This window comes from Ranitomeya imitator, chromosome 2, assembly GCF_032444005.1.
Source record: "Ranitomeya imitator isolate aRanImi1 chromosome 2, aRanImi1.pri, whole genome shotgun sequence".
Taxonomy (NCBI): Eukaryota; Metazoa; Chordata; class Amphibia; order Anura; family Dendrobatidae; genus Ranitomeya; species Ranitomeya imitator.
Genome location: NC_091283.1, coordinates 493,630,587 through 493,646,937, shown reverse-complemented (window position 1 = coordinate 493,646,937; position 16,351 = coordinate 493,630,587). Strand labels below are relative to the sequence as shown.

Here is a 16,351-nt window from a genome sequence, read left to right as displayed (position 1 = left end):
CCCCTCCCCCGCTGACCCCCTGGGACAGCAACTCGAGTATAGGCCGAGAGAGACATTTTGAGCCCAAAAAAGTGGGCTGAAAATCTTGGCTTATACTTGAGTATATACGGTATGTCAGTGAGACACACATATATATATATATATATGTATATATATATATATATATATACATATATATATATGTATTTATATTTCATATAGCGCTAGACAGCATAGAAGCCGGTAATTCAATTGCCGGCTTTTGCTATCTACTTATCAAACCCGACAGTATATGAGACATGGTTTACATAAAGTAAACCATATCATATCCCTTATATTTTTACATATTCCTCACTAATAATATTAGAAGTGTCTGTGTGCAAAATTTGGGAGCTCTAGGTGTTTAATTATAGGGTTAAATCACGGAAAAAACTGGCGTGGGCTCCCGCATATTCCCACGCTAGATTTCATATGAGTTTATGCCAACAGGGGGCGCAGCACCGCAAGTCAATGAAGCTGCATTTCATTCATTCCCCAGTTTTTACAGCAAGGGGCGGCTGCATTAGTAGGCTCCTGGTTGTACATTTATTTAACCCCTTCAGATGGATTTATATCGTGGGACATGACTGTACGGCAGACAGGTAAGGGATATTGTTTTTTTGTTTTTTTTCCTTTTTTTTCAGAAGAACGAGGGTCGACAGTTGGATTGAGCGTACAATAAAGATATTAAAACCCCATGTGTATTTATTTCACTAACATACTTTATTCATAATGTGTGTGTGTATTATTAACCCTTTAATATTATTGGATAGGTGTCTTATTGACATCTCTTTATTATTAACCAGGCTTAATGTCACCTTACATTAGCAAGGTGACATTAACCCTTTTTTACCCCATATCCCACTGCTACTCGGGAGTGGGAAGAGAGAGGCTAACTACTAGAAAAGGCGCATCTTACAGATGTGCCTTTTCTGGGGTGTCTGGGGGCAGATGTTTTTAACCGGGGGACGGGGGGGGCAATAACCATGGACCCTCTCCAGGCTATTAATATCTGCCCTCAGTCACTGGCTTTCCCACTCTGGCGGAGAAAATTGCATGGGAGCCCACGCCATTTTTTTTCCATGATTTAACCCTTTATTTTAACACCTGGAGCTCCCACATTTTGCACACAGACACTTCTAACATTATTAGTGATGAATATGTAAAAATATAACGGATATGCAATGGTTTACTGGATGTAAACCATGTCTCATATCCTGTCGGGTTTAAAGGGACACTGTCACCTGGATTTGGAGGGAACAATCTTCAGCCATGGAGGCGGGGTTTTGGGGTTTTTGATTCACCCTTTCCTTACCCGCTGGCTGCATGCTGGCTGCAATATTGGATTGAAGTTCATTCTCTGTCCTCCGTAGTACATGCCTGCACAAAGCAATCTTGCCTTGCGCAGGCGTGTACTATGGAGGACAGAGAATGAACTTCAATCCAATATTGCAGCCAGCATGCAGCCAGCGGGTAAGGAAAGGGTGAATCAAAAACCCCAAAACCCCGCCTCCATGGCTGAAGATTGTTCCCTCCAAATCCAGGTGACAGTGTCCCTTTAATATGGAGATAGCAAAAGCCGGCAATTGAATTACCGGCTTTTAAGTTATCTAGCTCTGTATTATATATGTGTGTGTGTGTGTGTGTGTGTGTGTGTGACATAAACGGTACAGACCAAAAGTTTGTACACTTCTTCTCATTTACGGATTTTTCTGTATTTTCATGACTATGAAAATTGTACATTCACACTGAAGGCATCAAAACTATGAATTAACACATGTGGAATTATATACTTAACAAAAAAGTGTGAAACAACTGAAATTATGTCTTATATTCTATGTTCTTCAAAGTAGCCATCTTTTAAAATTGATGACTGCTTTGCATACTCTTGGCATTCTCTTGATGAGCTTCAAAAGGTAGTCAGCGGGAATGGTTTTCACTTCACAGGTGTGCCCTGTCAGGTTTAATAAGTGGGATTTCTTGCCTTATAAATGGTGTTGGGACCATCAGTTATTTTGTGCAGAAGTCTGGTGGATACACAGCTGATAGTCCTACTGAATAGACTGTTAGAATTTGTATTATGGCAAGAAAAGAGCAGCTAAGTAAAGAAAAACGAGTGGCCATCATAACTTTAAGAAATGAAGGTCAGTTAGTCTGAAAAATTGGGAAAACTTTAAAAGTGTCCCCAAATGCAGTGGCAAAAACCATCAAGCGCTACAAAGAAACTGGCTCACATGAGGACCGCCCCAGGAAATGAAGACCAAGAGTCACCTCTGCTTCTGAGGATAAGTTTATCCGAGTCACCAGCCTCAGAAATCGCAGGTTAACAGCAGCTCAGATTAGAGACCAGGTCAATGCCACACAGAGTTCTAGCAGCAGACACATCTCTACAACATCTGTTAAGAGAAGACTTTGTGCAGCAGGCCTTCATGGTAAAATAGCTGCTAGGAAACCACTGCTAAGGACAGGCAACATGCAGAAGAGACTTGCTTGGGCTAAAGAACACAAGGAATGGACATTAGACCAGTGGAAATCTGTGCTTTGGTCTGATGAGTCCAAATTTGAGATCTTTGGTTCCAACCACCGTGGCTTTGTGCGACGCAGAAAAGGTGAACGGATGGACTCTACGTGCCTGGTTCCCACCGTGAAGCATGGAGGAGGAGGTGTGATGGTGTGGGGGTGCTTTGCTGGTGACATTGTTGGGGATTTATTCAAAATAGAAGGCTTACTGAACCAGCATGGCTACCACAGCATCTTGCAGCGGCATGCTATTCCATCCAGTTTGCGTTTAGTTGGACCATCATTTATTATTCAACAGGACAATGACCCCAAACACACCTCCAGGCTGTGTAAGGGCTATTTGACTAAGAAGGAGAGAGATGGGGTGCTACGCCAGATGACCTGGCCTCCACAGTCACCAGACCTGAACCCAATCAGGATTGTTTGGGGTGAGCTGGACAGCAGAGTGAAGGCAAAAGGGCCAACAAGGGCTAAGCATCTCTGGGAACTCCTTCAAGATTGTTGGAAGACCATTTCCGGTGACTACCTCTTGAAGCTCATCAAGAGAATGCCAAGAGTGTGCAAAGCAATCATCAAAGCAAAAGGTGGCTACTTTGAAGAACCTAGACTATAAGACTTATTTTCAGTAGTTTCACACTTTTTTGTTAAGTATATAATTCCACATGTGTTATTCATAGTTTTGAAGCCTTCAGTGTGAATGTACAATTTTCATAGTCATGAAAATACAGAAAAACCTTTAACCCCTTAGTGACAGAGCCAATTTGGTACTTAATGACCGAGCCAATTTTTACAATTCTGACCACTGTCACTTTATGAGGTTATAACTCTGGAACGCTTCAACGGATCCCGCTGATTCTGAGACTGTTTTTTCGTGACATATTGTACTTCATGTTAGTGGTAACATTTCTTCGATATTACTTGCGATTATTTATGAAAAAAACAGAAATATGGTGAAAATTTTTAAAATTTTGCAATTTTCAAACTTTGTATTTTTATGCCCTTAAATCAGAGAAATATGTCACGAAAAATAGTTAATAAATAACATTTCCCACATGTCTACTTTACATCAGCACAATTTTGGAAACAAATTTTTTTTTTGTTAGGGAGTTATAAGGGTTAAAAGTTGACAAGCAATTTCTCATTTTTACAACACCATTTTTTTTTAGGGACCACATCACATTTGAAGTCATTTTGAGGGGTCTATATGATAGAAAATAATGAAGTGTGACACCATTCTAAAAACTACACCCCTCAAGGTTCTCAAAACCACATTCAAGAAGTTTATTAACCCTTTACGTGCTTCACAGGAACTGAAACAATGTGGAAGGAAAAAATGAACATTTAACTTTTTTTTGCAAACATCTTAATTCAGAACCATTTTTTTTATTTTCACATGTGTAAAAACAGAAATGTAACCATAAATTTTGTTATGCAATTTCTCCTGAATACGCCAATACCCCATATGTGGGGGTAAACCACTTTTTGGGCGCACCGCAGAACTTGGAAGTGAAGGAGCGCCGTTTGACTTTTTCAATGCAGAATTGGCTGGAATTGAGATCGGACGCCATGTCGCGTTTGGAGAGCCCCTGATGTGCCTAAACAGTGGAAACCCCCCACAAGTGACACCATTTTGGAAACTAGACCCCTTAAGGAACTTATCTAGATGTGTGGTGAGCACTTTGAACCCCCAAGTGCTTCACGGAAGTTTATAACGTAGAGCCGTGAAAATAAAAAATCGCATTTTTTCTACAAAAATGATCTTTTCGCCCACAAATTCTTATTTTCACAAGGGTAACAGGAGAAATTAGACCACAAACGCTGTTGTGCGATTTATCCTGAATACGTCGATACCCCATATGTGAGGGTAAACCACTGTTTGGGCGAACCGCAGAGCTTGGAAGGGAAGGAGTGCCGTTTTACTTTTTCAATGTAGAATTGTCTGGAATTGAGATCGGACGCCATGTTGCGTTTGCAGAGCCCCTGGTGTGCCTAAACAGTGGAAACCCCCCACAAGTGAGACCATTTTGGAAACTAGACCCCTTAAGGAACTTATCTAGATGTGTGGTGAGCACTTTGAACCCCCATGTGCTTCACAGAAGTTTATAACGTAGAGCCGTGAAAATAAAAAATCGCATTTTTTCTACAAAAATGATCTTTTTGCCCCCAAATTTTTATTTTCACAAGGGTAACAGGAGAAATTAGACCACAAAAGTTGTTGTGCGATTTCTTCTGAGTACGTCGATACCCAATATGTGTGGGTAAACCACTGTTTGGGCGCACCGCAGAGCTTGGAAGAGAAGGAGTGCCGTTTTACTTTTTCAATGTAGAATTGTCTGGAATTGAGATCGGACGCCATGTCGCGTTTGGAGAGCCCCTGATGTGCCTAAACAGTAGAAATCCCCCACAAGTGACCCCATTTTGGAAACTAGACCCCCCATGGAACTTATCTAGATGTGTGGTGAGAACTTTGAATGCCCAAGTGCTTCACAGAAGTTTAGAATGCAGAGTCGTGAAAATAAAAAATATTTTTTTTTCCACAAAAAAGATATTGTAGCCCCCAAGTTTTTATTTTCACAAGGGTTACAGGAGAAATTGGACCACAATAGTTGTTGTCCAATTTATCCCGAGTACGCTGATGCGCCATATGTGGGGGTAAACCACTGTTTGGGCGCACGGCAGAGCTCGGAAGGGAAGGAGCGCCGTTTTGGAATGCAGACTTTGATAGAATGGTCTGTGGGCGTTATGTTGCGTTTGCAGAGCCCCTGATGTACCTAAACAGTAGTAACCCCCCACAAGTGACCCCGTTTTGGAAACTAGACCCCCCAAGGAACTTATATAGATGTGTGGTGAGAACTTTGAATGCCCAAGTGCTTCACAGAAGTTTATAATGCAGAGTCATAAAAATAAAAATAAAAAATTTTTCCACAAAAAAGATTTTGTAGCCCCCAAGTTTTTATTTTCACAAGGGTAACAGGAGAAATTGGACCCCAGAAGTTGTTGTCCAATTTATCCCGAGTCCGCTGATGACCCATATGTGGGGGTAACCCACTGTTTGGGCGCACGGCAGAGCTCAGAAGGGAGGGAGCACCATTTGACTTTTTGAGCGCAAAATTGGCTGTCGTTTTTGGAGACCCCCTGATGTACCTAAACAGTGGAAACCCCCCAATTCTAGCTCCAACCCTAACCCCAACACACCCCTAACCCTAATCCCAACCCGATCCATAATCCTAATCACTAACCCTAACGATAATCACAACCCTTACCCCAAAACAACCCGTGTCAACCCTAACCATAACCCTAATCAAAACCCTAAATCCAACACACCCCTAATCCTAATCTCAACCCTAACCTCAAACCTAACCCTAATCCCAATACACCCCTAATCACAACCCTAACCTTAACCCTACTCCCAAACCTAACCCTAATCCCAAGCATAACCCTAATGCCAACCCTAACCCTAATACCAACCCTAATCCAAACCCTAACCCTAATCCCAACTCTAACCCTAACTTTAGCCCCAACCCTAGCCCTAACTTTAGCCCCAACCCTAACCGTAGCCCTAAGGCTACTTTCACACTTGCGTCGTTTGGCATCCGTCGCAATCCGTCGTTTTGGACAAGAAACGGATCCTGCAAATGTGCCCGCAGGATGCGTTTTTTGCCCATAGACTTGTATTGCCGACGGATCATGACGGATGGCCACATGTCGCGTCCGTCGTGCACTGGATCAGTGTTTTGGCGGACCGTCAGCACAAAAAAACGTTCAATGTAACGTTTTTTTGTACGTCGCATCCGCCATTTCTGACCGTGCATGCGTGGCCGTAACTCCACCCCCTCCTCCCCAGGACATAGATTGGGCAGCGGATGCGTTGAAAAACTACATCCGCTGCCCACGTTGTGCACAATTTTCACAACGTGCGTCGGTATGTCGGGCCGATGCATTGCGACGGCCCCGTACCGACGTAAGTGTGAAAGAAGCCTAACCCTAAATTTAGCGCCAACCCTAACCCTAAATTTAGCCCCAACCCTAACCCTAAATTTAGCCCTAGCCCTAACCCTAGCCCTAGCCCTAACCCTAGCCCTAACCCTAGCCCTAACCCGAACCCTAGCCCTAACCCTAACCCTAATTTTAGCCCCAACTGCTCTTCTCCTGCCGGCCGGCAGATGGAGACAGATGGCGGGCGCACTGCGCATGCGCCCGCCATTTTCTTTTCCCCAGAAGACTCCGGCGGCCAGGAGGAGCAGCAGGAGGACCAGGGACACCGGTGAATATAATAAGGTCCCCGAATCCCCCTATTTCTCTGTCCTTTGATGTGCGATCACATCAGAGGACAGAGAATTACACTTTGCTTTTTTTTTTTTTTTTGCGGTCGCCGGTAAACAGTTAATTACCGGCGATCGCAAAACAGGGGTCGGTAAAACAGACCCCGATCATGCCGGGGCCGGCCGGCGGGCGCACTGCGCATGCGCCCGCCATTTTGAAGATGGCGGCGCCCACCGGGAGCCACGAGGAGCACCGGGGGAGATAGGTGAGTATCGGGGGGCGATCGGGGACCCCTTTTCTCTGTCCTCTGATGTGCGATCACATCGGAGGACAGAGAAATTAAAAAGAAATCGCGTTTTTTTTTTTTGCGATCGCCGGTAAACGGTTAATTACCGGCGATCGCAAAAGTGGGGTCGGTAAAAAAAAACCCAAATCATGTTCTCTGGGGTCTCGGCTACCCCCGGCAGCCGAGACCCCAAGAGAAAATCCGACGGCGCTGTGGTTTAAGTACCCTTAGCGGCCGCCGTTAAAAGGCGTATCGGGGGTCGCTAAGGGGTTAAATGAGGTGTGTCCAAACTTTTGGATTGTACTGTATATATATACCTATACTATGTGTAGACATTCAATTTATTCTATTCTAGCCTGTCAGTGTGATTTTACTGTATACCGCACTGAATTACCGGCTTTTCTATAGAACACCGATGCGTATTTCTCACAAGTCACAGTGTGTAATCCGCAAGTGTGTAATCCGTATTTTTCTCGCCCCCATAGACTTTTATTGGCGGATTTTTTACGCAATATGCTGACAAACGCAGCATGCTGCGATTTTCTCAGCCCGTAAAATACGACCGAGAAATATATGGCTGATGGAAGCTGCCCCATAGAGAAACATTGGTCCGTGTGCAATGCGTTGTTTTTGCGCCTCTCCCTCGTCCGTATTCCTCTCAAGTGTGATGCTGGCCTAAAAGTGTGATGTTCTGGCAAACTATGATGGTCCAAGTGGTAGGACCCCCATGATCTATAATTTATCACTGAGCAAAGGTAATAACTTTGTTTCACTGGATAAAGTAGTGAAGTCTTTTCTAAGGTTTAAAATAGCCAAGAGCAGAAAATGGGTTAAATTAAAGAAATGCTGTACCTATTTCTTCATTTCTAAGCTTTCCAGCTCTGGTTGTCCCCACTGGTCTCTGCTAACATCCTGCAGCATGCCTCAGATCCAGCGGGACACTTTTGTATTTGGGGGCTTGTACATCTGTCCAAGGACGGCAGCATCAAGGCCCGGGCTAAACTGTATTTGGATCTTTGGCATGCTATTTTGTTGGATATAATGGTAGTGCAGGGAGCCACCGATTCTCTGCTCCACCATTAAGAATTGAGAAAAAAAAAGTTTATCCCAAAATGTGGCCAAACAATGTAATCCCACTCTGGAATATCCAAATAATGCTGCGTACACATGACACAGTCATAGATATACAAGTTACGGTACTTACTATGCAAATAGAGATGGCACAGAGTCCACATAATACCTCTACATACCACCAAAATAATACCACCATAAATTGCTTCCTAATGGAAAGTTACAATGGTAAACTATTTTACAATTCATATTTTATTCTAATCAGTTTCTTTATTTTTCCAATCTTGCAGCCGATACCATGGAGAGCACGACTTATCCGGACGATTTCCCCCCTCCTCCTGACTTCTAGACAACAGACCTACTCAGAACTACAATACAAGGATGGCACACATTGCAGGCTTTCTGGTCCGACAACCCCACAATGTGTTTACAGATTTGCTCATAAGATTCTTTATCATATGAAAATAAAATGTTGTATAAACGGCTGTACATGGTTGATCATGGGTAAAGGCCCCTTCACATTAAGCGACGCTGCAGCGATACCGACAACGATCCTGTTTGGTCGCTGGAGAGCTGTCACACAGACAGCTCTCCAGCGACCAACGATCCCGAAGTCCCCTGGTAACCAGGGTAAACATCGGGTAACTAAGCGCAGGGCCACGCTTAGTAACCCGATGTTTACCCTGCTTACCAGCGTAAAAGTAAAAAAAAAAAAACACTTCATACTTACCTACCGCTGTCTGTCCCTGGCGCTCAGCTTCTCTGCTCTCCTCCAGAAGGGGGGCTGTAATGGGCGCAGCTGGATGAAAGCCCCCACATGACTGCGTTGCCAAGAAGGGAGTTTTAGAGTTTTGAATAAAAAAAAAGGGATCTTATAGGTGATTGGTGGAAATTTTTGAATAAGGGGTGGACCTAGTGGGGAAAGGAGGCAGGGGCTGGAGAAGTGCGGGAAGGATCACTTGTGAGGTGAATCATCAGGAGAGAAGCCCACCCTCCCTCCCTTTATTGTGGATTAGTTTAAGTGAACAGTTTGATGGAGGGGTAGCCGGGGAGTTGGGTTTTTTCTCATCTCGGTTTTTTAATCAGTTATTGCCAGAGGGGAGTTTTCGTTATCATTGTCACAGTGGCAGTTTTGGCGGGGGGTGGGGTTCTTGGAGGTGGTGATGACGTTTTTACGGGGTTGATCTGGCTTTTGTTTACGGGCTCTGGACGGGGAATTTACCTCGGGAGCTTTGGGGTTTTGGTTTGCCCGAAATGGGTTACATGGTGCCCTTGAGCTGGTGGTCACGGCTGAGGGTAAAGAAGTGTTTGGTTTTAAAGTTGGTGGTGGCTTTATGCCTATTTTTGAGCCAGATTTCTTACCCCCAAGAACCCTCCCCTCCAGGTTTTTACATATGGTATATATGTTGTTATTTATGTTATTGTTTGTTTAATAAAATGGCCGCTGTGGCCAAAATTATCCAAAGAAATTTACGTGTTGGTGTTTAATTTAAATTTACAGGAGAAGGGGAGAATGGCCCCCTGGGGATGGGGTGGGGGTCAGGAAGATTGAGTACGGGAAAGACCCTGTTTTGGCGATACGCGGTCATGTACTGGCTGTGAGCGTCGGTCACACACGCCGATCCAGCGATGTCCACGGGAGATCCAGCGACGAAATAAAGTTCTGGACCAGCAGGGGCCTGATCGTTGGTCGCTGTCACACATAACGATTTCCTTAACGATATCGTTGCTACGTCACAAAAAGCAACAATATCGTTAACGATATCGTTATGTGTGAAGGTACCTTAAGGGTATCAATAAACACTCAATGCCAGTAGATCTAGCTGATCTCGGTGAGATCTACCAACTTCCTTATCTGTTTTGAAAGCCTCCTGTCTATCCCCTGATGAAGGACAGGCAAGAGAAGGATAAGACATGTTGGATATTAACATGAACTATTCTTTTTTTGCTATTTGGGGGGGGGGGAGCAGCGGCCCGGCACTCATTATATGACTGTCAGTTGACAGCTATTCCTCCTAATCTACTGTAATATATAAAGCTGAATGCGTGTGTGTATGTCCGGGATTGGCATCTGCACCGTCGCAGCTACAGCCACAAAATTTTGCACAGTCACACGTCTGGACCCCAAGAGCGTCATAGGCTATGTTGTGAGGCGAAATGTTAACCCCGCGCGTTCCAATTCACCAAACAATTTTGCCCCTATCTACATAATGGGGAAAAAGTGAAAGGAAAAGTGTTGGAGGCAAATTGACAGCTGCCAGATGTGAACAAGGGGGACTTAAAGAATGAGAGCGATGGTGCCAAAGAGTATATACCGTACAGTTGCTAAGGTGGGGCCCCGACATGGGATACTCACCACACACGGGGATATGAACACACACACAAAATGCGCCACACACTACCACGTGCTTGAATACATATACCACCCTCAGCACACATTTCACCACACATACACCAACCTCGCCACATAAAAGTCGAAACACAAAAGTCGCCACTCAAAACTCGCCACGCGCAAAATTCGCCACATGCAAAACTCGCCACATGCAAATCTAGGCTCACGCAAAACTAGCCAAACGTGCAAAACTCACCTCATGGAAAACTCGCCAAACGCAAAACTTGCACATGCGGAAAATTTGCCATATGCACAAAAGTTGCAACACATGCAAAAGTTGCCTCACACAAAACTTGCACCTACTCAAAATGCACCACACATAAAACTCGCCACGCGCAAAACTCGCCATGCGCAAAGCTTGCTGCACACAACTTGCTACACTAACCTGTCACATGCAACTCGACACACAAAAAGTTGTTACACGCATGTCGCCACACAAAACTCATCTCACAAAAGTCGCTACATGCATGTCGCCACACGCAACTCAACACACACAACTTGACACATGAAACTCGCCCTAAAATACACACAAGTCTGGTATTATCCTTCAAAAATAAAAATCTGATTAATAAGCAAACTACAAGAGCAACAAATGTACCATATAGGAAATACGGCAGCTGTCAGTCACATGATCTGTCTATTATGTGTATGTGTGAGATAATATTGTGGTGCCCAGCGTCCTGGTCGTCACAGTAATGTTGCTTTCCTCACGGGGAGAGTGATGTTACGTTTGGAGGCAACGAAGGAGAACTCTTTGTCAGGTAACACAATGCATGCAACATGTTCAAACTCCAGACCAGAAAGGGGAGCTCTAAGCCTGTTTAAGGTGAACTCCCCTATAAGAACATCCTGATCTGGAGGGAAAGGGTTCAGTTCCTGTCAGAGAGACAGAGGGAAAGGAAGCAGAGGAGCCGTGTAGCCTGAAGTGCTACAGCTCCTGGAAGGAGACATTTCAGAAAGCAGAATATGTTGCAGTGAGCATGCAGGAAAGCAAAGCACAGGAGAGGATACCAGAAGGGGACCAGCCCCGAGCAGGCTGCCTCCTTCTGAGGCACAGATAACGCCGGTAGCCAGAACACCGAGGTAGTAAGGACCTCTACGCCTTACTTCATAGACCGAAAGGATGGCTAATTGCACGTTACCTGTCCGCACCAACACCCAGGAGGCACAGTGGCACCCCTCAGAGGCTGGGGCATGCTAGAGTCCCTATTAACCGCCTCAAGCCACCAGTCATATGGGTTTTGTCCTATCCGACTATGGGAGACATAGAGAGAGAGAGAGACAACATCTGTGAGGACCTTATTTGAAACATGCAGTAAGGGACTACACCATTACAGCACGAAGGAAGGCTATTGATTTCCACCTTAACAAGGGGACTCTGGAATTGCCTCCAAGCCGGACGGACTCTACCTGCCCTGTGATCTGGTGCCCTGGACTGTGGCTGCTAAAACCAACAGTAAACAAGGTAAAGAGACTGCAATCCTGTGTCCTCATTCTTCACTGCACCTCTCAACATTCTACCATCTACACACTGAGGAGCCCTGGGGATATACTTTACCTGTGGGAAAGTATACCATCTGGCTGCCATAAGATCACCCCAGCGGACCCCTTAAAGCAGCGTCGGTCACCCTGACCGAATACCACAGGTGGCGTCACGAACATAAACCTTATCCCTTTAAAGACCTTTCCCTTTTATACGGACGTCCCAGGGCCACGGACCGGGTCAGCCACCGTGACATCCCCCTGTGAACCACAGGACCCGGTACCAAGTAACCCCCTTGCCCTGACGGTGCGCTCCAATATATACTGCCAGGGGGAGGGCATCTTGGTGGGGGATTTATCAGGCTGCCAATAGCAACCAATTAGAGCTCAGCTTCTATTTTGCTACAGTTAATTAATCTGAGCTCTGACTGGTTAATATAGGCAACAAAGGACATTCTCAGTATAACAAAGCTTGTACTATATAAAAGAGGAGATGACACACAGGTACATACTATATACAGGAGATGACATACAGGTATGTACTATATACAGGAGGAGATGACATACAGGTATATACTATATACAGGGTAGATGACATACAGGTATTACTATATACTATATACAGAGGAGATGACATACAAGTATATACTATATACAGGAGATGACATACAGGTATATATTGAGGGGAAAATGTGAGGTGAACACAAAAGGAGCGAGGTGAAAATGAAAATGTGTGAGTGTAAAATGAGAGGAGTGAGGAAAAAATAGTGGAGTGATGGAAAAATGACAGGTGTGAGGTCAAAATGACAGGTGTTAGGGGGAAATGAGAGGTGTGCAGGGGAAACTGAGAGGAGTGAGGGGAAAATGAGAGATGTGAGGGGGAAAATGAGAGATCTGAGGGGGAAAATGAGAGATGTGAGGGGGAAAATGAGAGGCGCGATCAGGGGTGGATTAAGGGTAGCCAGGGCCCCGGGCTGTTCAAACACTGTGGGCCCCCCCCCGGTCATGTGACGGGGGTCATGTGACGGGGGTCATGTGACGGGGGTCATGTGACGGGGGTCATGTGACGGGGGTCATGTGACGGGGGTCATGATATACCCGAACCAGATTATTCCAGAAAAAGGGCCGGGCCCTACTCTACTGTAACCTATTAAATATTTGTTAAAATCTGCAATACAATTTAGGTATATCTTGACCAATAATATCACATACAAGGAACAAATACCACCGCACCATGACCAGACAACAAATTACAACCACAGTGATCGAATAATATCACATACAAGGAACAAATACCACCGCACCATGACCAGACCACAAATTACAACCACAGTGATCGAATAATATCACATACAAGGAACAAATACCACCGCACCATGTCAAGACCACATATTACCACTTGGTGACCAAATAGCACATACAAGGGACAAATACCACAACACCATTTCCAGACCACATATTACCACCACATAGTGACTGAATACTACAATACTGATCAGTAATAAAAAAAAAAAAACACAATACTATCACCATTAGTGCCAGTATTCACAGGAGATCTGTACTTAGTATGCAGTGTCTGTGTAGAGGTAATACAGTGATCACTGGTGACATTGTACACAGGACCTCTGTATATAGTATACAGTGTATAGTGTCAGTGTATAAGTAACACTGACTCACCAGTGACGTCTCTAGGTGAAGTCCTTCATCTTTCATCCAGCACAGACTGCCATCATTTCTTCCAGCCAGGACTCGTTTCTGCAGGAAATAACACAGTTATTTCGAGCTCCGCTTGCAGAACACATTACTTCTAAATTACACCACATGAAGAAAAAAAGGCGATATAGTGTCACTCTGCACAGTAACAGGACCGCCCCCCCATTTAAAACAGTACACTCAAAAAATAAAATAAATACATCACTGCAGTAATAATATCCCTTAATTAGCCCCTATGGTAATAATATTCCCCATCCTGGCCCCGTGTGTCTCATTCCTGGCTCCAGCCATATGTTCTCCCATCCTGCACTCATGAGTATCCATTCTACCCCATATGATCTCCCCATCCTGCCCCATCTGTCTCCATCGTATCCATCCTGCCCCATGATCCAATCCTGCCCCATGTCTTTCATTCTACCCCGTGTCTCCATTCTGCCCATGCCTCCAGTCCTGCCCCCAGTGTGTCCAGCATATTACCCCCAGTGTGTCCAGCATATTACCCCCAGTGTGTCCAGCAATCTGCCGCAGTATGTCCAGCATATTGCCCCCAGACAGTGTGTCCAGCAATCTGCCCCAGTGTGTCCAGCAATCTGCCCCAGTGTCTCCAGCATTGCCCCAGTGTCTCCAGCATTGCCCCAGTGTCTAAAGCAATCTGCCCCACTGTCTCCAGCAATCTGCCCCACTGTCTCCAGCAATCTGCCCCAGTGTGTCCAGCAATCTGCCCCAGTGTCTCCAGCAATCTGCCCCAGTGTCTCCAGCAATCTGCCCCAGTGTCTCCAGCAATCTGCCCCAGTGTCTCCTCCAGCAATCTGCCCCAGTGTCTCCAGCATTGCCCCCCAGTGTGTCCTCCAGCAATCTGCCCCACTGTCTCCAGCATTGCCCCACTGTCTCCAGCATTGCCCCACTGTCTCCAGCAATCTGCCCCACTGTCTCCAGCAATCTGCCCCACTGTCTCCAGCAATCTGCCCCACTGTCTCCAGCATTGCCCCCAGTGTGTCCTCCAGCAATCTGCCCCACTGTCTCCAGCACTGCCCCACTGTCTCCAGCAATCTGCCCCACTGTCTCCAGCAATCTGCCCCAGTGTCTCCAGCAATCTGCCCCAGTGTCTCCAGCATTGCCCCCAGTGTGTCCTCCAGCAATCTGCCCCACTGTCTCCAGCATTGCCCCACTGTCTCCAGCATTGCCCCACTGTCTCCAGCAATCTGCCCCACTGTCTCCAGCAATCTGCCCCACTGTCTCCAGCATTGCCCCCAGTGTGTCCTCCAGCAATCTGCCCCACTGTCTCCAGCATTGCCCCACTGTCTCCAGCATTGCCCCACTGTCTCCAGCAATCTGCCCCAGTGTCTCCAGCAATCTGCCCCAGTGTCTCCAGCAATCTGCCCCAGTGTCTCCAGCATTGCCCCCAGTGTGTCCTCCAGCAATCTGCCCCACTGTCTCCAGCATTGCCCCACTGTCTCCAGCATTGCCCCACTGTCTCCAGCAATCTGCCCCAGTGTCTCCAGCAATCTGCCCCAGTGTCTCCAGCAATCTGCCCCAGTGTCTCCAGCATTGCCCCCCAGTGTGTCCTCCAGCAATCTGCCCCACTGTCTCCAGCATTGCCCCATTGTCTCCAGCATTGCCCCACTGTCTCCAGCAATCTGCCCCACTGTCTCCAGCATTGCCCCACTGTCTCCAGCATTGCCCCACTGTCTCCAGCATTGCTCCCAGTGTGTCCTCCAGCAATCTGCCCCACTGTCTCCAGCATTGCCCCACTGTCTCCAGCATTTCCCCACTGTCTCCAGCAATCTGCCCCAGTGTCTCCAGCAATCTGCCCCAGTGTCTCCAGCATTGCCCCCAGTGTGTCCTCCAGCAATCTGCCCCACTGTCTCCAGCATTGCCCCGCTGTCTCCAACAATCTGCCCCAGTGTCTCCAGCATTGCCCCCAGTGTGTCCTCCAGCAATCTGCCCCAGTGTCTCCAGCATTGCCCCAGTGTGTCCTCCAGCATTGCCCCCCAGTGTGTCCTCCAGCATTGCCCCCCAGTGTGTCCACCGTTAACTGATAAAAAAAAACAAAAAAACAGTCTCCTCACCTGTCCGCGCTCCAGGCAGTGAGCTCCCTTCAGCAGCGCACACTCGCCGGCGACTGACAATGACGTCAGACGCCGGCGACGTGTGTGCAGCGGCCGACTTCAGCTGCCAGCCTCCAATTGGCTGGCGGCTGTTGTTGTTAACTATTGACGTGCGGGTGCGCGCCCGCACATCAATAGGAAAACGCCGCAGCGCCGGAAAGGGCCTGGTGAGCAGATGAGAAGGGGCCCGATGCGGACCCCCTCTCTCTGCCCACCGGGCCCGGGGGCACACAAATGCCGGCGGGCATTCAGACAATTTGCGCGGTCCAGACCACTGGGCCCTGGGCTACCGCCCATATTGACCCTCTGATAATCCGCCCCTGGGCGTGATGGGAAAATGAGAGAAGTGAGGTGTTTTAACTAACCACAGTTAGTTACTATGCCCAGGCAACGCCGAGCTCTTCAGCTAGTTCCATCATAAATATGCTGAGTATAGATGTCTATTTCAATAAGAAGAGGGGAATGATCTGCTGCCGACCCTCATTTATTACTCACAGG

The 16,351-nt window shown here is 46.5% G+C and overlaps 1 protein-coding gene across 6 annotated transcripts in view; it reads left to right on the top strand.

Moving 5' to 3' along the window:
* The window catches only part of ABI3 (ABI family member 3), an 88,607-nt gene extending 79,966 nt beyond the window's left edge, over window positions 1–8,641 (top strand). For all 6 annotated transcript variants that reach the window (XM_069751508.1, XM_069751505.1, XM_069751506.1 and 3 more), the window contains one exon: window positions 8,449–8,641. In XM_069751508.1, the coding sequence (XP_069607609.1) occupies window positions 8,449–8,507 (59 nt within the window). In that variant the 3' untranslated portion in view covers window positions 8,508–8,641. The remainder of the gene's footprint in view (window positions 1–8,448) is intronic.
* Window positions 8,642–16,351: the final 7,710 nt, after the last annotated feature.